The sequence below is a fragment of the Gadus macrocephalus genome, chromosome 15, assembly GCF_031168955.1.
Source record: "Gadus macrocephalus chromosome 15, ASM3116895v1".
NCBI lineage: Eukaryota > Metazoa > Chordata > Actinopteri > Gadiformes > Gadidae > Gadus > Gadus macrocephalus.
In genome coordinates, this window is record NC_082396.1 from 7,475,065 (window position 1) to 7,499,078 (window position 24,014).

Below are 24,014 nucleotides of genomic sequence, written 5' to 3' on the forward strand. Positions count from 1 at the left end.
ACATATCCCAGATCCATTTTACACCGGATTTCTCCTTTAAGCTCTTAATGTGAACTTATCGGTTCTTATGATTATGAAACACCCCCCACATTGTCTGGATTTACTTTGGCATGTTAACAATCGTCTTCCCTTGACATAAACACAAAGTTTGCACCGGGTTGGGGTGGAAAACACATGTACATTTTGCATATAGTACCCATATCAAATTGTATACATAGATATAGATTGTATTAAATGTATAAATTGTAAACATACTGTACCAAACCTATTGATATATGGATTGTATACATATATAAATAATAAAAATAAAATAAATCATAATCAATAGTCTATTAAATTGTATTTAGGTCAAGTTCTGTGTGCATAAATGTATCGACGGAGTGGACCAATTGCAAACTACTGCAGCTGCTCTAAGTTAAAAAGTAGCCGCACCCACCCCAAACTAATTGGAATAAGTGTATACATGTCTAATAAAGCAGACGACACCACCTCTGCTATTACGCATAGAATTATATTCCGATCAGAGTCGTATGTATCTGATCCTTTTCTATTCCGATTGAGCTGTTCTTCCACTTCTAATCGGATCAGATGTGTCCATGTAAACGCTGCTACTGACACAGACACAGACACACACACACACACACACACACACACACACACACACACACACACACACACACACACACACACACACACACACACACACACACACACACACACACACACACAAAACCAAACACAATATATGACACATCTTTTACCGACAATATAAACACTATAATAATGACAAAGGTTAAAAGATGCAAGAAGAGCCCTTCGATTTGAAGTCGGAAAAGGTCAGCAATGGATTATGGGAAGAGTAGTTAACTCGTTCACTTTTGTACACATAATGTGTCTGACACTTGGCTTGGATCCAGATCATACAGAATGAGGAGGATCAGCAAAGTAGAACAAGTGGCATCAGTTACTGATGTTAAAGCATAAATTTGTCTCAACATGTATATTCGAATACATGTTAACTATGATAAACCTCACCTATATGAAACAGTAGGATAATACTTTTGGTATTTTATATTATTCCTGTATATTATATAGTAAAACCCATTTAAATGTTGTATTATTTCCAAACTAGCTCTTGTCTTTGATTTATTATAGTGTAATGTTTTATTTTACTAGGGAGACATCATCATTTCACCACCTCCATCAACCACTACCATTACACACTGCAATGCTGAACTAATATAAAGTTCGTTCTCTATTTCGGTCACGATGATCTCGTATCTTAACGCACGCACATGTGCAGTTTTATTCTGTTGATTAAATACAGTCGGACTCTTTCGACGTCTTCGCCTTTTCAAATAGCTTCACATACGGTCTGTTTCACTGCAGTGCGTTACAAACTTCCGGACCACTTGAGTTTAAATGACGGTCCAATCAGAGCCGTCGGGAGGCGGGGCCCATTCCGCGGTCCGCAGCGAGGACCTTAAGTTCCCGCGAGGAGTAGCGCCTCTGTGCCAGGCTCCGTTACACGTCCCGGGATAACGCATCATCATCACCCCGCCACGCCGCCGTGAACAGGACCCGAAACCCCCGCATGGCGGAAACCTGAACCAAGGTCCGCTTCTCCCGGAGGTAAGCGGGTCTCCTTGCTACTTTGGACCACGTCCTGGTCCGCAGTCCGGGTCTGTGCAGTCCGCTGGGGGAGAGGGGGGTTTGGGTCTAGCGGGGCTCCGTAGCTGGTCCGGACTGAGGCGCGCGGACTGGACTGTTGTGGTTACTTTCTTGTGTCGCCTCGAGCCCTTTGTTTCCCGTCTCGTTCCCATGGTGATGACGCGCCTCGAGCCGACCCGTTGGAATGACCTGACACCGCGAGCCTCACCGGGCTGAACCATACGTCCCCCGCGGTGTTCAAACCCGTGTTTGTGGTCTTATCAAACTTAAACTAAGCTAATATATACACTCAGACATTGTTATTAGAACCAGGAGCTAGCCGTTAGCTCCAGCCTTGGGCTTGATATGAGTTGTTATGTCCTTAATACCACCACCATCATCATCATATTCTCCACCTCCAAACTCTAGTTATTCTTCGAAGTTCTTCCCTAAAGGCTTCTGCTGGGAACCCGAGACACAGAGTCTGTCGGTCGTGTTACGTAACAAGAAGAGTGGACAGACAGACAGATGAAAGGTCAGACAGACAGGTGAGGAGACAGACAGATTAGAGGACAGACAGACAGGTGAGAGGACAGACAGACAGATGAGGGGACAGACAGAATGGTGAGGGGATAGAAAGATGAGAGGACAGACAGATGAGAGATGGGGCAGACAGGTGAGAGGTCAGACAAGTGTGGGGACAGACAGAAAGCCGAGAGTACAGACAGATAAGGGGACAGACAGATGAGTATAGACGGACAGATGAGGGGACAGACAGACAGGTTAGAGGACAGAGAGGTGAGGGGACTGACAGACAGGCGAGAGGACAGACATGTGAGGGGACAGACGGGTGAGGGGACAGACAGACAGGTGAGAAGTTAAAATGTGGAGGTCTTTAAACTGTAATGCAGTCCGCTCGCTGGTCTAATGAGGTCAGAACGGTTGTGTCCTTCTGTAGAGAGGTTCCTGTGTGCCTACAGATCGGGACCAGTGGAGTCCGTTCATCTCTAGCCTGCTGATCTCCTCATGTGTCACAGAGCCTCGCTGTGATCCTCAAGCCCCTGCTGTCACTCTCATGGACCCTAGCACCTCTTACTCAATGGGATGTATCGTAGCATTTCACAAAGGAATGTGATTGGATCAAAAGGTTCGATGAGTGCGGTCACATCCCTGTTAACCCTAATCCAACCTACCTATCAATGCCTGGACCATTAGATCATTAACTACCAGCTAAAGTAACAACCTATCAGCCACAAACTAGTAACTAAAGGGACTTGCTAGGAATGAACTAATTAACTAACCAGCTAACTAGCAAGTAGTTTGTCTGAGTGAGGCCAGCCCTCTGTCCTCAAGGTGAATAGGTTCTGTTCCTGGGGGTCCACCAGAGGGACCAGGTCTCTCACAGACCACCACACCTGGTCCCAGCCCCACATACAGAGGCCGAGCGTGAAGCTCTGAGACTCTGGACCAGCAGAAACCATCAATACGTTAGCACTAACCAGGCTGTGAACCTGCGCTCCACTGAAGGCCTGGGGGGACGTGGTCTTGGAGCTCTCCTGGTTCATGACGGAGCTCGACGAGGTGATAGTGGACTGGCTGACCTCTGACCCCTGACCTCTTACCCCTGGGGCAGGATGGAGCACGTGGCCCAGCTGAGGGAGGTGTTTGACAGCTGTGATGCCACGGCTACGGGCCGCCTGGACCGGGCGGAGCTGACAGAGCTCTGCACCAAACTGCACCTGGAGCCCCACCTCCACCTGCTGCTGGAGACCCTGCTGGGGGGCCGGCCGTACGCTAGGGTGGGGGGACGCACACACACACACACATAGACACACACGTGTACCCATAGGCACTCTCACACACACACACAAACACACACACACACACACACACACACACACACACGCATAGACACACACATATACCCCCACACACACACACACACATAGACACACACGTATACCCAGAGGCACTCACACACACATACACACACACATAGACAAACACACACATACACACACATAGACACACACACATATACACACACACACGTATAAACAAACACACACATGTATAAACACACACAGACACACACACCTACATATACACACACATACACACACACACACACACACACATCTATACACACACACACACACACACACATATAAACAGATACACACATAGACACACACACACACGGACACACACATAGACACACACACACACACATAAACACACACACACACATATATTCACATACATGTACACAAACACACACAAACCGTCACATTTCTCTCCATGAGTAAAACAAAAAAAATCGTATTGGTATGTACCAGATGAGTATATAGCAGTTACAATGTAGTTGTAACTGCAACGTGACCACAATTCTCTCCTCCTGGGCAGGTGAGCTTCGATGAGTTTAAAGATGGCCTGGTGGCCATCTTGTCCCGCTCGGTGGACCTCAGCACCTCTGAGGATGAGAGCAGCTACCTGGAGCCAGGTGGGTCTGAGCCCCGGGGGGTCATTGTAGGACAAGGAGGAGCAGTGGGAACACTGGTAGTTGAGGTCCTGGATCAAAAACTGAACGTAAAGGAACCTTCAGTAGGACTGGGGTTAGTTAATGAACCTTCAGTTGATCTGGGGTTAGTTAATGAACCTTCAGTAGGACTGGGGTTAGTTAATGAACCTTCAGTTGATCTGGGGTTAGTTAATGAACCTTCAGTAGGACTGGGGTTAGTTAATGAACCTTCAGTTGATCTGGGGTTAGATACTGAAGCTTCAGTAGGACTGGGGTTAGTTAATGAGGCTTCAGTAGGACTTGGGTTATTTATTTTGAGTGGCAGTTAGCTGTGTATCTTCCTCCTTTTCCTACTACACATCTTCTCAAACCAATATTTCTGGGACTCAAAACATTTCATTGCTCTTCATCATCATCCTGTTAGGTGGGATAAGCTTAGGTGATGAAGAGACAATATGTTGGTTTAATTACTGTCAAGGAACAATTCAGAATCATACTATCATCCTGGGACTTGGACCCCTCTCCACCTCCTCTGACTGGTTGTGTACAGGGCTAGCAAGGGCTAGCGCTACTGGCTAACCTCTAATTAGCCTAGCTGCTCTCAAGAGCTGTCGGTTGCCTGGAGGATTTAAAAGCCGTGGTCCGTATTCCACACATAACTCTGGTGCGGCCCCACCCATGGCTCTCCAGACAGACTGGACGCTAGCCGGTACACTCATGTAGCTTAGCACAGTGGCTAGCAGAAGACACTCATGTAGCCTAGAACAGTGCCTAGCAGATGACACTCATGTAGCCTAGCACAGTGGCTAGCAGACAACAATCATGGAGCTTAGCTCAGTGGCCAGCAGACGACACTCATGTAGCCTAGCACAGAAGCTAGGCGACAACACTCATGTAGCTTAGCAAAGTGGCTCGGATACAACACTCAAGTAGCTTAGCCCAGTGGCTAGCAGATGACCCTCATGTATCTTAGCACAGTGGCTAGCAGACGACCCTCATGTATCTTAGCACAGTGGCTAGCAGACGACACTCAAGTAGCTTATGAGAGTTGTACGGTGACGTAGAGATGCATAGCGCAGAGACCCTGGGTCTAGAGACCCAGGTAGACACCCAGGGGGTAGAGAGCCAGGGGGTAGAGACCCAGTTAGAGACCCAGGTAGAGACCCAGGGGGTAGAGACCCAGGGGTTACGTTGACGTAGAGACCCAGGGGTTACGTTGACGTAATAATAATAATAATAATACATTTAATTTAGAGGCGCCTTTCAAGACACCCAAGGTCACCTTACAGAGCATATAGTCATCATTCAAAACTATGTAAAACAGACTAGGAATAAAAGGAAAACAGAGGTTAAACATGAAGAATAATAATAATTAATAACACTCAAAGACGCCTAAAGTGAAGGGGGGACCTCACTAACCACCACCAATATGTAGCACCCACTTGGTTGATGCACGGCAGCCAATCGGTGCCAGAACGCTCACTACACACCAGCTTGACCAGACGTAGAGACCATGTTGGATATACGGAGACGTAGAGACCAGGGCGGAGCTACGGTGACATAGAGACCAGGGTGGGGTTACGACGGCTACAACACAGAAGTGTGGTTCAACCTTAAGGGGTTCCTTTTCCAGCGCTGACCGACAGCAAAGCAAGGCATCACCTGATGATGTCACGGCTGTCCCTGACACTAGGAAGTGACATCACATGTGGCTCCTCCCCCTCCCCCTGCAGCCCGCCCCGAGGAGGTCCAGCCGAAGTTCGTGAACGGTGCGCAACGCTACGGCCGCCGGACGCACCCAGACCCCCCGCCGGGAGGTGGTCCCGCCGGCCCCGCACAGACCAGCCCCCCCGCCTCCCCCACAGACGCCCGCAGACCCAAACTCCCACGGTCCACCTCCCTGGAGAGCGTCGAGGTACGGTGTGTGTGTGTGTGTGTGTGTGTGTGTGTGTGTGTGTGTGTGTGTGTGTGTGTGTGTGTGTGTGTGTGTGTGTGTGTGTGTGTGTGTGTGTGTGTGTGTGTGTGTGTGTGTGTGTGTGTGTGTGTGTGTGTGTGTGTGTAATCAGAGAGACCTGGCAGGAAGATAGTTGACTGTAACCATCTGGGCTGAGAATGACCACACACACACACACACACACACACACACACACACACACACACACACACACACACACACACACACACACACACGCAGGTCTTGTTCTCCTCGTCTGGTCCTGTTCTGCTGGTCTGGCCCCTGTCCCCTTGTCTGGGTGCCTGGACACTGGAGCACCGATATTCAGCAGGCAGACTGGTTCTCCTTACAGATTCACACCTTGGGCGACATGCCTGAACCCCAGACACCCTGGTCATGCTGCCAGCAGGAGGTCCCTCCCACCCCCAGCCGGGGGGCCCTCCCCTCCTTCCAGCCGGGGGGGCTGACCAGGGGATCTTCGTCGGACTGGGACCAGACCGAGTCTGGGTCCAGGGTCTGGTCTAAGGGGGGAGGGGGGTTCAGGAAGTGTGGGATCGTGTGGAATGTTACTTCTGACTACTCCACCCTCAAAGCTGGATAAACTCACACACACACACACACACACACACACACACACACACACACACACACACACACACACACACACACACACACACACACACACACACACACATACACTGGCTGTTCTGTGTTGTTTTTGGCTGTTGATCAAAGATACCCAACACCCTCTGTCTCTCTTTGATTCTCTGTTTCTCTCTCCGTCTCTACCTCTGTCTCTCTCTGTCCCCGTCTTCTACTCTCTGTTTCTCTCTGTCTTTGACTCTCTCTCTCTCTTTGTCTCTCTCTCTTTGTCTCTCTCTCTCTGTCTTTGAATCTCTCTGTCTCTGTCTTTGACTCTCTGTTTCTCTCTGTCTCTCTCTGTCTCTGTCTTTGACTCTCTGTTTCTATCGTCTTTGACTCTCTATCTCTCTCTGTATCTCTGTCTCTCTGTCTCTGTCTTTGACTCTCTGTTTCTCTCTCTCTCTCCGTCTCTCTCTGTCTCTGTCTTTGACTCTCTGTTTCTATCGTCTTTGACTCTCTATCTCTCTCTGTATCTCTCTCTCTGTCTCTGTCTTTGACTCTCTGTTTCTCTCTCTGTCTTTGACTCTCTCTGTCTCTATCTCTCTCTCAGTTCTATTAAATTAAATTCCAGAAAGCTTTATGGCATGAGAAATAAACAATTTACATTGCCAAAGCAGGTGAACAATAAAGTGGTCTAAGTATAAAACGTTAAATACATAAGATATATACATATCTGATATTAGATATTCTCTCTTTGTTGTACCGTTCAAGATGGTTACCACAGGTTAATGATTTATTACTTTGATTAAGACTAGGGAGAGACCATATAAAGACTAGGGAGAGACCATATAAAGACTAGGTAGAGACCAGGTAGAGACCTCATTAAGAATGGTTGGGACCAGGTAGAGATCAGAATAAAATCTGGTTGAGACCAGATTAAGACTAGGTAGAGACCAGATTAAGACTAGGTAGAGACCAGATTGAGTCTAGGAAGAGACCAGATTAAGACTAGGTACAGACCATTTACACACCAGGTACAGACCAGATTAAGACCAGGTCCAGGTCATTTTAAACTAGTTGAAACATTGCAGCTTTAAATCATTTGGAAGATGAAGATAAACAAATACAATTATAAATATGGGTCAGAGAGAGAGAGAGGGAGAAGGAGAGAGAGACTGAGGGGGTAAGAGAGAGAAGGGAGGGAAAGAAAGAGAGAGTGAGGAGGAGAGACAGAGGGAGAAACACAGAGAGAGAGACAGACAGAGGGAGAGAGAGAGAAACAGAGAGAGACAGGTAGAGAGAGACAACCAGAGAGAGAGACAGAGGAAGAGAGACAGACAAACAGAGAGAGAGATAGAGTTCGAAACAGAGGGAGGGAGAGGGAGGCACATATTGTTCGTGACTAAAAGCGTTACATAAATGTTACATAAATCTGTTGAATATTTAACAATGGAGTTCATTCATAAGACCCACACACACACGCACACTCACACCCAGGCACACACACACACACACTGTCACAAACTACTGTTCTTATGTTTATGCTCTCTCTCTCTCTCTCTCTCTCTCTCTCTCTCTCTCTCTCTCTCAGAGCCTGAAGTCAGAGGAAGATGGCGTCCAGGAGGGGGGAGAAGGGGGCGGAGCTCTGGAGAAGGAGGCGGAGTCTCAGATGTGTGATGACCTTGAGACGTCACAACACAACACACTGGTACACACATTATACTACACCACACTACACAACACACAGGTACATACCATGAATAGCAATATGACCTAAAACAACGCAGTATAACAACACAACACAGGCACACAATAGAAGACGGGACAGCACAAAACAATGAACATGTTTTAAACAAAACAAGAACACAACAAAACAACAACAACATCTTTAACACAAAACACTTGAAGTGAACCTATATTTGACCTTTTACCCGGTTTTCAGGAGCTGTTGAGTGAGTCAGCTGACCATCTCTATGGGGAGGGAGACCACGCCCCCATCACCTCCACTCCAAGATGGCACCCCAAACACAAGGTAAACACACACACAAACACACAAGCCCAATATTGAGCCTGGCCAATCAGCAAACTGATTGCAGCTGTCAGTCAAGTGACCAACCTTATAGTGTGGGCGGGGCTTGTACCTCTGTGTACCTGCCGTCTGTCTTTGGTGTTAGTCTGTGGGTCTGGAAGCTTGCTAACCTAGCCTGTGAGCGTGCTAATCTAAACTGTGCGCAGGCTAGCCCATGACTGTGTGAGTGTTCTAGCCTGTGAGCGTGCTAACCTAGCCTGTGAGCGTGCCAACCTAGATTGTGAGCGTGCTAACCTAGCCTGTGAGCTTGCTAACCTACATTGTGAGCATGCTAACCTAGCCTGTGAGCGTTCAAACCTAACCTGTGTGCTAACCTGTGAGTGGGCTAAACTAAACAAACTAAATCAAGCCATCACTGTTGTTCCACGGAGACGTTCTGATTGGATGGCAGTAGATCAACTGTCCAGAGTTAACGTCAATAAGTACATTAAAGACGAGTAGAACAAAGACCTGAACCCTAAGCCGAAGGGTTCGGGAGTCTGGAGGGCCCAGTGGTCGAGAGGAGGGAGGCTTGGGCCAAATCCCATTTCTACCCCTTACCCCTTCCCCTTGTTTTGAAGGGGGAAGGGGAAGGGGGAAGGGGTAGAAATGGGGATTGGGCCTTGTTATGGTTGGTCGTTTTCTCAAGTCTTCTGGATTCTGATAATATTGAATCAACTCTATGATGATGAGGACGTGAGGAGGTCTGGGCGGACAGGAGGAGATGTGGCCCCAAACCCCCTCAACCAGATTATAGTTCCACTAATCCAGATTAAAATTCCAACATAACACGGCGAACAGAGTTTATGAGCAGTGTGGGAAGTCTTTAGTGTGTGTGTTGAGTCTGAGAGCTGAGTGTTTTCATTAGTGAGCGGAGAACCACACAGAACCACAGAGACCCGATAGCTCAACCGCTATAGGAATGGGAATGATACTCTGGACATACCGGTGACTCTAGCGCTCTCTCTCTGACTCTCTCTCTCTCTCCGTCTCTCTCTCTCTCTCTCTCTCTCTCTCTCTCCGTCTCTCTCTCTCTCTCTCTCCGTCTCTCTCTCTCTCTCTCTCTCTCTCTCTCTCTCTCTCTCTCTCTGTCTCCCCTCCCCCCCCCCCCCCCATGTCCTCCCAGGCGGTCCGCCCCGCCCCCCCAGCGGTCCTCTGTGTCTCCGCGGGCCAGCGGGTCCTCAGCTGTCTGGACGACGGGTCGGGCAGCACCGGCCCGGAGCGGGTCGTGGCCCTCTGGACCCAGGAGGGGGTCCCCAACGGACAGGACATCCTGCAGGTCGGTCCTGGTCCAGGTCTACTGGTGCCACGGCAGTGGGTGTCCACTAGCACCTCCTTAACCTCCTGCATCTCCTTCTGTGTGTGTGTGTGTGTGTGTGTGTGTGTAGGTTCTGGACTTCCCCCCGGAGGAGCGTGTGAGTCTGTGTGACCTCAGCGAGGCTCTGGAGCGCGAGATGCTGAGCAGCAGGAACAGCGTCCACCAGGCGGCGCTGGTGTCCTACCGCCTCGAGATACAGCACCTACAGTAGGACATGCACACACACGCACACGCACACACACACACACAGCACCTACAGTAGGACACACACACACACGCACGCACACACACACAGCACCTACAGTAGGACACACACACACGCACACACACACACACACACACACACACACACACACACACACACACACAGCACCTACAGTAGGACACCTAAACATATAACGCCCACGTGTGTGTGTGTGTGTGTGTGTGTGTGTGTGTGTGTGTAGGCTGCAGCTGGAGCAGGTCAGCAGGGAGAGGGATAAGGTCAGAGGTGACTTCCAGGCGGCCGACCGCAGGAACCTCCAGCTGGTCAGGGAGGGGGACGACGGGCACGCTGCCATGGAAACGCTCAACCACAGCCGCATCAGGTACTTCACACCCTGATCATAACCAATATCCAGCCCCAAGAGGAGGCCTCTGTTTCAACCAGCCGCTCTCCGATTGGACAGGGACCTGGAACAGGAGTTCCGTGACAGGCTGACGGCCCTGAGGAGCCAATCAAAACAGGAGAGCGAGACGTTGCAGCAGCAGGTGGAGGCCGACCGGGTGGAGTTCAGGAAGGAGGTGGAGCTCCTCAAAACCCAGAAGAGCAGACTGCAGGAGGAGCTCGACACCACCACCCAGGTACTGACACCATCACTATCACCACCCAGGTACTGACACCGTCACCAACACCACCCAGGTACTGACACCGTCACCAACACCACCCAGGTACTGACACCGTCACTAACACCACCCAGGTACTGACACCGTCACCAACACCACCCAGGTACTGACACCGTCACCAACACCACCCAGGTACTGACACCGTCACCAACACCACCCAGGTACTGACACCGTCACTAACACCACCCAGGTAATAACACTATCAACTAACACCACCCAGGGACTGACACCTTCACCAACACCACCCAGGTACTGACACCGTCACTAACACCACCCAGGTAATAACACTATCAACTAACACCACCCAGGGACTGAAACCTTCACCAACACCACCCAGGTACTGACACCGTCACTAACACCACCCAGGTAATAACACTATCAACTAACACCACCCAGGGACTGACACCTTCACCAACACCACCCAGGTACTGACACCGTCACTAACACCACCCAGGTAATAACACTATCAACTAACACCACCCAGGGACTGAAACCTTCACCAACACCACCCAGGTACTGACACCGTCACCAACACCACCCAGGTACTGACACCGTCACTAACACCACCCAGGTAATAACACTATCAACTAACACCACCCAGGGACTGACACCTTCACCAACACCACCCAGGTACTGACACGTCACTAACACCACCCAGATAATAACACTATCAACTAACACCACCCAGGTACTGACAAAACACGCCTTAAAACAACTGTGTGTGTGTGTGTGTGTGCCAGATGAGCGGGGCTCTGCAGGTGGAGCTGTGTGAGGTGGAGGAGAGCTTCCAGGAGGCGGAGCAGCGCGGGGCCAGGCTCCGCAGGGAGCTGGACTTGCTGCTGGGGGACCAGGTAACCGGACCTCCGCCCGCCGCCGACACACACCATCAATTAATCATCCGCCTTATGACACCACGTACAGGAGGGAGGAGGAGGACCCTGTTTTAACCAATCGGGGGCTGGGGTTTGTTTGATTGGCAGCTGGCCAGTCTGGACTCTTCGCCTGCCGGCAGGACGCTCGATGACGGAGTCACCATCAGGAACCTGCAGACACACTGCCGGGTACGCCTGTCTGTCTGTCTGTTTATCTAACATGCCTGTCTGTCTGTCTGTTTAACTACCTATCCGTCTGTTTATCTACCTGTCTGCCTGCCTGCCTGGTGTGGACAGACAGGCTGGTCTCTACCTGGTGTTCATGAGTTTTTCGTCTAGGACAGATGAGAATGTAAATGTCCTCTAGCAGAATGAGGCCAGAGTGTAACAGGTTCGGTGTGTGTGTGTGTGTGTGTGTGTGTGTGTGTGTGTGTGTGTGTGTGTGTGTGTGTGTGTGTGTGTGTGTGTGTGTGTGTGTGTGTGTGTGTGTCTTAATGGGTGTGTGTGTGTGTATTAATGGGTGCGTGTTAATGCATGTGTGTGTGTGTATTAATGGGAGCGTGTTAATGCGTGTGTGTGTGTGTGTGTGTGTGTGTGTGTGTTAATGCGTGCGTGTTTGTATGTGTTAATGCGTGTGGGTGTGTGTCCTTAGGAGCTGCAGGACAGGAATGATGAGTTGAGCTCAGAGCTGTTGAAGTGCCAGAAGTCGTGCAGGAAGAGCAGACGATCCACTGATGATCCTCTCTGGACCAGACCTCACTCGCTGATCACGGAGTCTGACTCAGGTAGGACTAGACCCTAGTCTTAGTATCTATGGGGGCCGTGAGTCGGTATCTAAGGGGACTGTAGTGTTTCTATCTGCTATCAGGATGCTTTGCAAACGTAAGCTCTAAGGAATTCTAGAGACGATATCTGGATACACAGGTGCTGATGGGTCACGCCCACCTTCCAGCCACGCCCACCTTCCAGCCACGCCCACCTTCCAGCCACGCCCACTCCTCTCGGCTCAGCCCCCACCTGTGTGTCTTTGTGTTGCAGATGAGTTTGAAACCTATAGAGGTGTGTCACCACTTGTCAAGAGGAAACGAGACCAGCCTGGTGAGAACCTGTTTCACAAACACACACACACACACACACACACACACACACACACACACACACACACACACACACATACACACACCAACGCACACACGCCCACATACACATGTGTTCTATGGGGACCTGTGTGTTAATGTTTGTGTATCATCAGGGAATGGTGTGTGTGTTAATGTTTGTGTATCATTGGGGAATGGTGTGTGTGTTAATGTTTGTGTATCATTGGGGAATGGTGTGTGTGTTAATGTTTGTGTATCATCAGGGGATGGTGTGTGTGTTAATGTTTGTGTGGTATAAGGGGACGGTGTGTTACTGTGTGTGTCATCAGAGGACGGTGCGTTAATGTTTTTGTATCATCAGGTGACGTTGTGTTACTGTTTGTGTGTTATCAGGGGACGGAGTGTTACTGTTTGTGTGTCATCAGGGGACGGTGTGTTAATGTTTGTGTATCATCAGGTGACGTTGTGTTACTGTTTGTGTGTTATCAGGGGACGGTGTGTTACTGTTTGTGTGTCATCAGGTGACGTTGTGTTACTGTTTGTGTGTCATCAGGGGACAGTGTGCGTTGTGAGGACCCGGCGGTCAGCATCCAGACGGAGCTGGCCATGGAGCAGCTGAGGGACAAACACAGCCAGGAGCTGCACAGCCTGCGGGTCGAACTGGAGACTAAAGTACTGTCACACCCCCTTCTAGCTCCTGTACTACGTTATGCTAGATCCTCTATTACATCTCAATAGCTTGTGTATTACATCACGATAGCTCCTGTATTATGTTATGCTAGCTCCTGTATTACATCACGCTAGCCTCTGTATCACGTTATGCTAGCTCCTGTATTACATCACGATAGCTCCTGTATTTCGTTATGCTAGCTCCAGTATTACATCACGCTAGCCTCTGTATCACGTTATGCTAGCTCCTGTATTACATCACGATAGCTCCTGTATTACATCACGATAGCTCCTGTATTAGGTTATGCTAGCTCCTGTATTACATCACGCTAGCTCCTGTATTACGTCACACTAGATCCTGTATTGCCTGTACTTCCTGTGTGTCACATGGTGCTCAATGACCTCCAGGTGAACTTCTATGAGCGCAGCCTGGAGCTAATGAGGAACAGCATGGAGGTGGAGAGGAAGGACATCTCCCAGAGCTTCAAGGTAAGGCACACTGAACATCACTGGGACCTTCTGGACCCCCAAGTTCTGGATACAAAGCCAGGGTCAACTAGAGGATGTCCCTGATGGTGTTGTGATGTCCCTGACGGCGTTGTGATGTTCCTGATGGTGGGGTGATGGTGGTGTTGTGATGTCCCTGACGGTGTTGTGATTCCTTGACGGTGTTGTGATGTCCCTGACGGTGTTGTGATTCCCTGACGGTGTTGTGATGTCGACTCCTTCCTCGGGGGGTGTAGCTGGAGATCAGTGAGCTGGAGGAGGAGAGGAGCAGGGCGGAGCGGGAGGTGCTGGAGCTGAAGGAGAAGATCGAGCAGCAGAAAGGAGGAGCATGGAGCTCAGAGCAGGAGCGCAGGTGGGTGGAGGGAGGAGGTGGTGTAAGAGCAAGAGGGGGAAAGGAGGATTAAGGGAGCAGGGAGGAGCAGGAGAAGAGGACGGAGGGAGGAGCAGTAGAGGAGGACTGAGGGAGGAGGAGGACTGAGGGAGGAGGAGGACTAAGGGAGGAGGAGGACTGAGGGAGGAGGAGGAGGGGAGGACTGAGGGAGGAGGACTGAGGGAGGAGGAGGACTGAGGGAGGAGGAGGACTGAGGGAGGAGGAGGAGGGGAGGACTGATGGAGGAGGAGGACTGAGGGAGGAGGAGGACTGAGGGAGGAGGAGGAGGAGGGGAGGAATGAGGTAGGAGTGGAGCAGGAGAGGAGGACTGAGGGAGGAGGACTGAGGGAGGAGGAGGAGGGGAGGACTGAGGGAGGAGGACTGAGGGAGGAGGAGGAGGAGAGGACTGAGGGAGGGGGGAGGAGGTGGTATATGAGGAGAGTGACTAAGAGAGGAGGAATAAGAAGAGGAGGAGGAGGAGCAGTAGAGGAGGACTGAGGGACCAGGGATTAGGAGGACTAAGGGAGGAGAAGAAGGAGCTGAGGGAGGAGGACAGAGGGACGTGGGGGTAGAGGATGAATGCTTGGTATGTATATATGAAAAATTTGTGTGTGTGTGGCTGTGTGTGTGTGTGTGTGTGTTTGTGTGTGTGCCAGGGCCCAGCGGGAGTTGTCGGAGCGGGACCAGAACTATACCCGAGCGATCAACCACCTGGTACAGGAACTCAGCGCTGAGAAGAAGGAGCTGGAGGCGGAGCTTAAGCTCAAGATGGACCAGGAAGTGATGCTTGTCAGGTGGGTGTGGCCTAAAGGACTCCTCCAACCTGCAGAATGTTACAAAAACATTGCAGCAAGTGATACCGTGTGTTCACTAGACATCAGCATCAGCCAACTGCTGTAGTAGAACAGGAGGTCTGCTCCGCACTAGTTCATCTACGACTTCTTCATTCCACGCGTATGAAGCAGTACTCTTATATTAGTAAAGCAGAGCGTGACGGTGGCTGTTTAAAACTCCAGCTAGCATGAAGGCTAACCAGCCATGCAGCAACCGCACATTGTCTAAGTGAACTTAGTTTGTCTTCTGATGTGTCAGAGTTACTGTTGATGTCGAATTCTGCACCCTAACGACCCAGTAGGGCTGGTGGGCTAACTCGTGGGCTAACTCGTGGGCTAACTCGTGGGCTAACTCGTGGGCTAACTCGTGGTCTAACTGGCGGGCTAACTGGCGGGCTAACTGGCGGGCTAACTAGCGGGCTAACTGGCGGGCTAACTGGCGGGCTAACTGGTGGGCTAACTGGTGGGCTAACAGCGGGGCTAACTGGGGGCCTAACTGGTGTGTGGTAGAGCTGAGGCGGAGGAGAAGCTCTCTGAGCTGAAGCAACGTCAGGCGGAGGCCCAGCGACACCAGAGTGCATTCTGGGAGAAGCGGCTCCTCCTCGTGGAGCAAAAGGCCCAGGAGGAGGAGCCTCTGGGGGAGAGCGTGAGGAGGTCCCAGGAGGAGCTGAGGACCACCAGTTGCCAGCTGGAGGAGGCCAGCAGGATCCTCAGCCAATCAGAGCACAGCTTTGAGCAGAAGGAAGTGGAGCTACGATGCTCTGAGGGGCGGAGCTCCAAGCTGAAGGCGGAGCTACGATGCTCTGAGGGGCGGAGCTCCAAGCTGGAGGCGGATCTACGACTCTCTGATGAACGGCGTTCCCAGCTGGAGGCGGAGCTACGATGCTCTGAGGGGCGGGGCTCCCAGCTGGAGGCGGAGCTACAATACTCTGAGGGGCGGAGCTCTGAGCTGGAGGAGAGGCTGCATGAGGCGTGTTCTCAGCTGGAAGAGAGCATCCACCTCCTGGAGGCCCAGGAAGAGGTGAAGAACCAGCTGACCCTGGAGAGGAGCTCCCTCCAGGAGGAGAGGAGCTCCCTCCAGGAGGAGAGGAGCTCCCTCCAGGAGGAGCTGAACTCCCTCCAGGAGGAGTCGGGGCTGCGGAGGATCCGAGAGGAGGAGCTCCACCAGGAGGCGTCCCGGTTGAAGGAGGCGCTGGATGGCCTCCATGACCACGGCCTCCTCCGGGAGGAGGAGCGGCAGGCCCTGCTCCTGGCCAGGGAGCGGAGCATCGCCTCCCTGCGCTGCGACCTGCAGGAGGCCCAGGAGACCCTGAGGACCAGAGAGGAGACCCAGACCAGGCTGAGCTCTGAGCTGGACTCCCTGAGGACGGACCGGTCCGGGCTGATCCAGGACCTGAAGGAGCAGGCCACGGCAGTGGACACCCTGCGGGCGGAGCTGGACGGGAGGAGGAGCGGCCAGGAGGCGCTGCAGGAGCAGCTGAAGCAGGAGCGGTCCCAGGGAGCCCTCCTGAAGACCTCCCTGGAGGAGGAGAGGGAGGAGGCGGGCCGTCTGGCCGAGGAGAAGGCGCGCTACCTGGGCCTGGCCGACCAGCTCTCCACTCAGATCGTGGAGATGGAGGACGAGATCTCGTCCCTCCGGCACCACCTGGGCGCGCTCAGCGTGCAGCTGAACCGCACGGCGGACCTGGTGCTGGAGCTCAGGGGGCAGCTGAGGGCCCGGGCCGGCGGGCTGACCGGCCTCCAGGACCGGCTGGCCCTCAGCCAGGCCCGTCTGCAGCGCATGGAGCGCTCCTCGGCCCGGCTCCACAAGGAGGTGGAGCGCCTGACCTCCCAGCTGGAGGAGCAGGGGAGAGAGCTGAGCTCCGTCCGAGACGCCTCGGCCCGGGGCAGCGTTGCCGGGCTGCGGCGGGAGCTGTTGGAGGAGCGGGAGGGGCTGAGGAGGGCGGAGGAGGCCTCTGAGGTGGAGATGGGTCGGATGAAGCAGCAGCTCCTGGAGATGGAGGAGCTGGTGGTGTCCCTGGAGGGGCTGGCGGAGCCCGGGGGTCCTCGCAGGTTTGTGACCGGTGCTTGGGTCTCCTGGTCCCGGCGGGCGTTGAACCACTAACCGCAAGCGGCCGTCTCAGGCGCTCGCCTGGCGCCCAGGTAGACGCCTACTAACGGAATGAGCCTGTCAATCATCCCCGTGGCCCCGCCTTTCAGATTAAACCTGTGGAATGCTGTCACAGATCATCTCTAACTGAATGAGCGCCGTCTCCAAGCATGATCCTCACGTCATCTCTGATTCCTAATCATCACCTCATGGTTGCTCTCATCCCGCCGACATGTACTGAATGTTTACCATCTTCTGCCAACTACTGATTATCAATCATTCCCCAGCATCACGTAGAGCTGGGCAATAAATCAATTTTGATTTATTCTTCTTTATGTTTTATAGAAAGTGCAGAACAGCTGGATAAATATCTGTACATTATTTTAGATTTCAACATTTTCTTTTTGACCAATTTTTGTATTTTTTTAAGGCAAAATTTCAAAGTTCTCAGTTACAGTGTTTATTGGGAGAGACATGCTGAATGAATACATCATGTTTTCAAGCTCAACAATAATCATTTGATTTCAATATTGACCAAATTAATCATGATTATGATTTTTTCCATAATCTAGCAGCCCTAGCATCACGTATCATCATCTTAAATTCAATTCATATCCAAACCAACGACTGCTGATAAGATTGGTTGAGTATTCTAAATAGCTCTACTGTAATAGTACTGTAGTAGTACTGTAGTATTACGGTCCTCTCACTGGGGTAATGCCTCCTGATGGTCTCAGGATGCTCGTGATGCTGGTAACCATGGTAACTCACTTGCCGGTGATTGACAGGCGGCAGGTGGAGGAGGGCCAGGCGGAGCTCAGCTGCCTGGAGGAGCGAAACTCCTCTCTCCAGCAGGACGTCCTGAGGCTGGAGGAGACCCTGCAGAACAAGACGTGAGTAGGCCTACGTAGTCACCTACCTCATTACAACATAACACAACCTACATAGGGGCCCACGTATGGAACATACCTCATTACAGGTATTATTACTCATTACCCATAACAACCTGCCCACCACTACTAACCTACAAAGAGACCTACATATGGAACAAACCTCATTATAACATAACAACCTACATATGGAACATAACTCCTTATAACATAACATAACATAACCTACAAAGAGATCTACATATGGAACAAACCTCATTATAACATAACAACCTACATATGGAACATAACTCCTTATAACATAACATAACCTACAAAGAGACCTACATATGGAACAAACCTCATTATAACATAACAACCTACATATGGAACATAACTCCTTATAACATAACATAACCTACAAAGAGACCTACATATGGAACAAACCTCATTATAACATAACAACCTACATAGAGATCTACATATGGAACATGCCTCATTGTAACATAACAACCTACATAGAGATCTACATATGGAACATAACACCTTATAACATAACATAACAACGTAGGGACCTACATATGGAACAAACCTCATTATAACATAACAACCTACATAGAGATCTACATATGGAACATGCCTCATTATAACATAACAACCTAACATGTTTCCATTAACATGCTTAAGGTCATATATAACATGTACGTTAGCATGCTAAAGGTCTATGTTCTCCTTCAGGAGGAGGTTGGAGGAGGTGGAGCGGGAGCACGAGAGGAGGAGGGAGGAGGAGGAGAGGCTGCACAAGGAGGTCAGGGCCAAGCACGTCCCTTACCGTTAACAGAGATGCTCCCCTCGATCCCCACATTTGAACACCGGCACTAAAAACACTTTTCTGTTGATCATTTCCCATGATGCATTGCCACCCAAGGCACACTTTAGTGTGATGACACGTGTGGGCTTCGTCATGTGACCCACACGCAGACACAACTCGGGCACATACATTTACATTTACATTTAGGGCATTTAGCATACGGTTTTATCCAAAGCGACTTACGATAAATACATTTGTCAGAAGAAAGAGAACCAACAATATATCTCTGTCGGTACAGTAAGGATGTTCATAGAAACTGTGCCAAGCACTAATAATCACTAGGTTAACCCGTTCCCCGTATACAATACAGATATATAGGGTAAGATAGTACACAATGCTAAGTACTATTTTTAAGTGCCGGGACGTACAACATCAATAAGTGTGTACATTAAGTACCAGGACGTACAACATACAATAAGGGCAGAAGAGGGGGTAACGGGGGAGGCTAGGCAGAGTCTAGGTGAACCTAGACTCTAGGTGAACTAGTGAGTCCGAGTCTTTTGCAGAAGCCGACCTAGGGACTCATCTCCTCAATGAAGTGCTACATAGAGTTCACCATATGGGGATTAGGGAGAGAGGGGGCAAGCGAACCAATCAGAACACAGCCCTTGTTCTGGAGAGGCGGGGCTACAGAAGTTGAGTGTTCCTTCCTGCGGTCCAGAACGTGCAGTCCCGGGAGGAGGTGCTGGCGCTGAGCGGGAGGAACCTGCAGCTGAGCGGCGAGAACGCCGAGCTCAGCTCCCGTCTCCGCGGAGACCAGGAGGCGCTGCGGTTGCTACGGGAACGGCTGGAGAAGGTGACCAAGGAGCACCAGGAGGGGGCTGCCAAGGTGAGCTTCCAGTCGCCCCTTCTGATTGGTTTAGTTCAGGGACAGGAGATGTCATCCGGCAGCAGGGGCTTTAATCCAATCGGAATCAGTTGATGCCCGAAATCTGATGGTTAAATCTGTAATCTGATGAACTGTGGTTAAGGCAGTTATAAAAAACTGTGTGTGACAGGTCAGGGAGCTGGAGGAGAAGGAGGTGCAAAAGGAGAGGGAGAGGCTGCAGCTCCTCTCCTCCTGGAAACACGAACGAGAGCTCCTGGAGAGGGAGCTGACCTCCGCCAAGGAAAAGGTAGCTCCTCCTCCCCATAGCTCCTCCTCCCCGTAGCTCCTCCTCCCCATAGCTCCTCCTCCCCGTACCTCCTCCTCCCCATAGCTTCTCCTCCTCGTAGCTCCTCCTCCCCATAGCTCCTCCTCCCCGTACCTCCTCCTCCCCATAGCTTCTCCTCCTTGTAGCTCCTCCTCCCCGTATCTCCTCCTCCACGAAGCATCTCCTCAAAGCTCCTCCTCCTGCAGCACCTCCTCCCCATAGCTCCTCCTCTTAGCTCCTCCCCCTCCCTCCTCCTCGTAGCAGAGTGTAGTGGTCCTGTGTAATGTTTTGCTTCTGGGTCTAGGCGGAGCGGGCGGAGGTCTTGGAGGAGGATCTGGTCTCTCTGAGGCTCAAACAGCAGTGGGTGGAGCAGGACAAGACCCGGCTGCTGGAGGAGACGGAACACAGGACCCAACAGGTAGGTACCCAATCGGGTCCCCCCGTCACCCCATAACGCTACCTGGTCCCCCCGTCACCCAATAACGCTACCCTCTGGTCCCCCCGTTACCCCATAACGTTACACTGTAAGGTAACACTCTGGTCCCCACGTTACACTGTAAGGTAACATTCTGGTCCCCACGTTACACAGTAAGGTAACACTCTGGTCCGTTACAGCTGGAGGCCCTGCAGGCGGAGGTGTGCTCTGTGGACGGGGAGGTGGAGATGCTGCGCTCTCAGCTCCAGTCGGTCACTCTGGAGAGGAACGGACAAGCTGAGGAAGTAGCCAGCCAGCACAGAAAGCTACAGGACGTGCAGCAGAAGGTGTGTCTGGGAGAGTGTTGTCATGGCTCTGTGTCGTTGTTTCTAGCAGGTCGTCATGGCGATGTGGCCCATTGTAGCGGCTTCACAGCAGCTAAAACAAAAGTCAAGCTCTGCATCCCAGTTCAGCTGCTTAGACTAGCTCTTACCCTAGCACTTAGCCTAGCTCTTCTAACTCCTACAATAGTCAGTAGTGGTAGTAATAGGGGTGTGTGTGTGTGTGTGTGTGTGTGTGTGTGTGTGCAGATGGAGGAGCTGCAGGAGGTCCAGCGGATCAATGAGGAGCACCAGGAGCTGACCATTAGCGCTATGCAGGAGGAGATCAGAACTCTGCACCACCACAACCAGGACCTCCTCCAAAGGGTAGGGAGACCACTGCTACTCGCTTCCCCCAGCCACTTCTCCCTGTAGCCCCGCCCCCAACAGTCCCTGGAGCTCCACCCCCAACAGTCCCTGTAGCACCGCCTCCAACAGTCCCTGTAGCTCCGCCTTCAATAGTCCCTGTAGCTCCACCCCAACAGTCCCTGTAGCACCACCTCCAACTGTCCCTGTAGCCCCTCCCTCCAACAGTCCCTGTAGCCCCGCCCCGAACAGTCACTTTAGCCCCGCCCCGAACAGTTCCTGTAGCTCCCCCCCAAAAGTCCCTATAGCCCCGCCCCCAAAAAGTCACTGTAGCCCTGCCCTCTAACAGTCCCTGTAGCCCCGCCCCCCCAAAGTCACTGTAGCCCTGCCCTCTAACAGTCCCTGTAGCCCCGCCCCCCCAAAGTCACTGTAGCCCTGCCCCCTAACAGTCCCTGTGTCCCCCCAGGTGTCGTTGGTCCAGAACCAGGAGGAGGAGGTCCAGAGGCTGAACCAGGACTGCCAGACCCTCCGGTCCCGTCACACCCAGCTGGAGTCAGCCAGGACCATGGCTGAAGACCAGGTAGCGGCCAGCACTAAACCGCTGTCTGAAGCTGACCTGTGTGTCTGTCTGAGGCTGACCTGTGTGTCTGTCTGAAGCTGATCTGTGTGTCTGTCTGAAGCTGACCTGTGTGTCTGTCTGAAGCTGATCTGTGTGTCTGTCTGAAGCTGATATGTGTGTCTGAAGCTGACCTGTGTGTCTGTGTGAAGCTGACCTGTGTGTCTGTGTGAAGCTGACCTGTGTGTCTGTCTGAAGCTGACCTGTGTGTCTGTGTGAAGCTGACCTGTGTGTCTGAAGCTGACCTGTGTGTCTGTGTGAAGCTGACCTGTGTGTCTGTGTGAAGCTGACCTGTGTGTCTGTCTGAAGCTGACCTGTGTGTCTGTGTGAAGCTGACCTGTGTGTCTGTGTGAAGCTGACCTGTGTGTCTGTGTGCCAGGCGGTGAGGTCTGACACCAGCAGGGCCGTGCTACAGGCTAAGGTGTCCCAGCAGCTGCAGGAGGTGAGGCAGGAGGTGGAAGGGTCGTCCAGGCAGCAGCTGCACCTCCTCCAGGTGCGTCTGGAGGAGCAGATAAGGAGGAGTCAGGGGCTGGAAGAGGAGCTCCGGACCCAGGCCCTGCAGGCCAGCAGCCAGCTGCACACGCACCAGGTAGCCCTGGCTGTAGCAGCAAGCCGTCTGCAGAATGCTCGCTAAAGCACGCTAGCTGTAGCACACTGGCTGCAGCACCCTAGCTGTAGTGTGCTAGCAGTATCATGCTATCGCTAGCACGCTAGCTGCAGCATGCTCGGTGTAGTACAATAGCTTCGGCATCTATGCTAGCTGCATGATAGCGTCAGTGGCATTAGCAGTAGCACAGTTTTTCAGTGTGTGTGTGTGCGTGTGTGTAGGAGCAGCAGCAGCAGCAGCTGGCTGAGGTTCAGGAGCGGCTGCAGCAGACAGAGACGAAGGTGAAAAGCCTCCGTCTGCTGCTGCAGGACAAGAGCCAGCAGCTCACGGAGCAGGTACTCACCCTCTCACCCTCTTACTCACTCACAGAGCAGGTACTCACCCTCTCACTCACTCACTCACAGAGCAGGCACTCACCTACTCGCTCACAGATCAGGTACTCACCTTCTCACTCACAGAGCAGGTACTCACCCTCTCACCTACTCACTCAGAGCAGGTACTCACCTTCTCACTCACTCACTAACAGAGCAGCTCACAGAGCAGGTACTCACCCTCATTCACTCATATAGACAGACAGGCTGGTAAAGCAGTGTGTGCGTGCGTGTGTGTGTGTCTCCAGGTGGGCTCCAGCCTCCAGTCGTCCCAGCTCCTCCAGTCCCTCTACCTGGAGAACTCCCAGCTGGTGAAGGCCCTCCAGGTGACCGAGAGCCGGCAGAAGAACGCAGAGAAGAGGAGCGGCGTGCTGGAGGACAAGGTCTCGGCCCTCAACAGCCTCATCAGGGACATGGTCCGCATGAGCCTGGCCACCTAGCCCCTCCTCCACCCCTCCCCGGCCAGCGGGAGGGGGTGGTGCGGTGGAGCAGATGTTCTGGTGCTCCAAAGACTCTGATCCATGACACGCGCGGTACTGCAGGACTGCTGGTTTCTATCAATAAAGGTTTATTTTCTAAAGCGTGTTTTGGTGGCGATCAGGACCTCTGGACCGCTGCAGCTGTACCCTCTGGGGGCTGGGGCCTCAGACCAGGGAGGGGGCTGGGGCTGGGGCCTCAGACCAGGGAGGGGTGCTGGGTCCTGCTCCACCCCTAGGTCTGGTTCAGGTCTAGCCATAGGGCTCCACACTCTCACAAGGTCTGGTCCCGAGACCCAGGAACCCCCTCAATGCTCCCCCAAAACCCAGGAGCCTGAGTGCCCCCCCCCCCACAGACCCAGGAGCCTGAGTGCCCCCCCCCCCCCTAGACCAAGAAGCCTGCGTGGCCCCGGCTCATTAATAACCATTGTGAAGGGAAACGTTGTGTTGTATGAGGTTGCTCTAATGTTCTAGATCAACCCACCATATGTTGTGATGTTCTAGACCAAAGCTTTGTTATATGATGTATTGCTAGACCGTAGCAGGATTATCTTT

At 52.0% G+C, this 24,014-nt stretch overlaps 1 protein-coding gene across 2 annotated transcripts; it reads left to right on the forward strand.

The window, feature by feature from the left end:
• The first annotated feature begins 1,427 nt into the window (after positions 1-1,427).
• Positions 1,428-23,563, forward strand: ninl (ninein-like). 2 transcript variants are annotated; one of them, XM_060072443.1, is made up of 30 exons: positions 1,428-1,632; positions 3,284-3,449; positions 4,057-4,153; positions 5,905-6,086; positions 8,299-8,415; positions 8,650-8,739; positions 9,902-10,054; positions 10,164-10,300; positions 10,540-10,680; positions 10,762-10,936; positions 11,719-11,829; positions 11,959-12,039; positions 12,503-12,635; positions 12,889-12,948; positions 13,501-13,619; positions 14,025-14,105; positions 14,360-14,475; positions 15,150-15,287; positions 15,837-17,378; positions 18,204-18,308; positions 19,023-19,092; positions 19,817-19,984; positions 20,154-20,270; positions 20,593-20,706; positions 20,904-21,050; positions 21,294-21,410; positions 21,856-21,969; positions 22,385-22,594; positions 22,840-22,947; positions 23,232-23,563. In XM_060072443.1, exons 2-30 carry the CDS (start codon positions 3,285-3,287, stop codon positions 23,421-23,423), a joined length of 5,100 nt encoding a protein of 1,699 aa, XP_059928426.1. In that variant the 5' UTR covers positions 1,428-1,632; position 3,284; the 3' UTR covers positions 23,424-23,563. The 2 variants fall into 2 exon arrangements, with proteins under 2 accessions (XP_059928426.1, XP_059928425.1); XM_060072442.1 differs by having other exon boundaries at positions 1,429-1,632; positions 22,834-22,947.
• The last annotated feature ends 451 nt before the right edge of the window (positions 23,564-24,014 follow it).

Coding starts and splice junctions, on each gene's coding strand:
- ninl (XM_060072442.1), top strand. CDS start 3,285: ATGGAGCACGTGGCCCAGCTGAGGGAGGTGTTTGACAGCTGTGATGCC. Junction 4,154..5,904: donor GAGCAGCTACCTGGAGCCAG/GTGGGTCTGAGC, acceptor CTCCCCCTGCAG/CCCGCCCCGAGGAGGTCCAG. Junction 22,595..22,833: donor GCCAGCTGCACACGCACCAG/GTAGCCCTGGCT, acceptor GCGTGTGTGTAG/GAGCAGCAGCAGCAGCAGCT.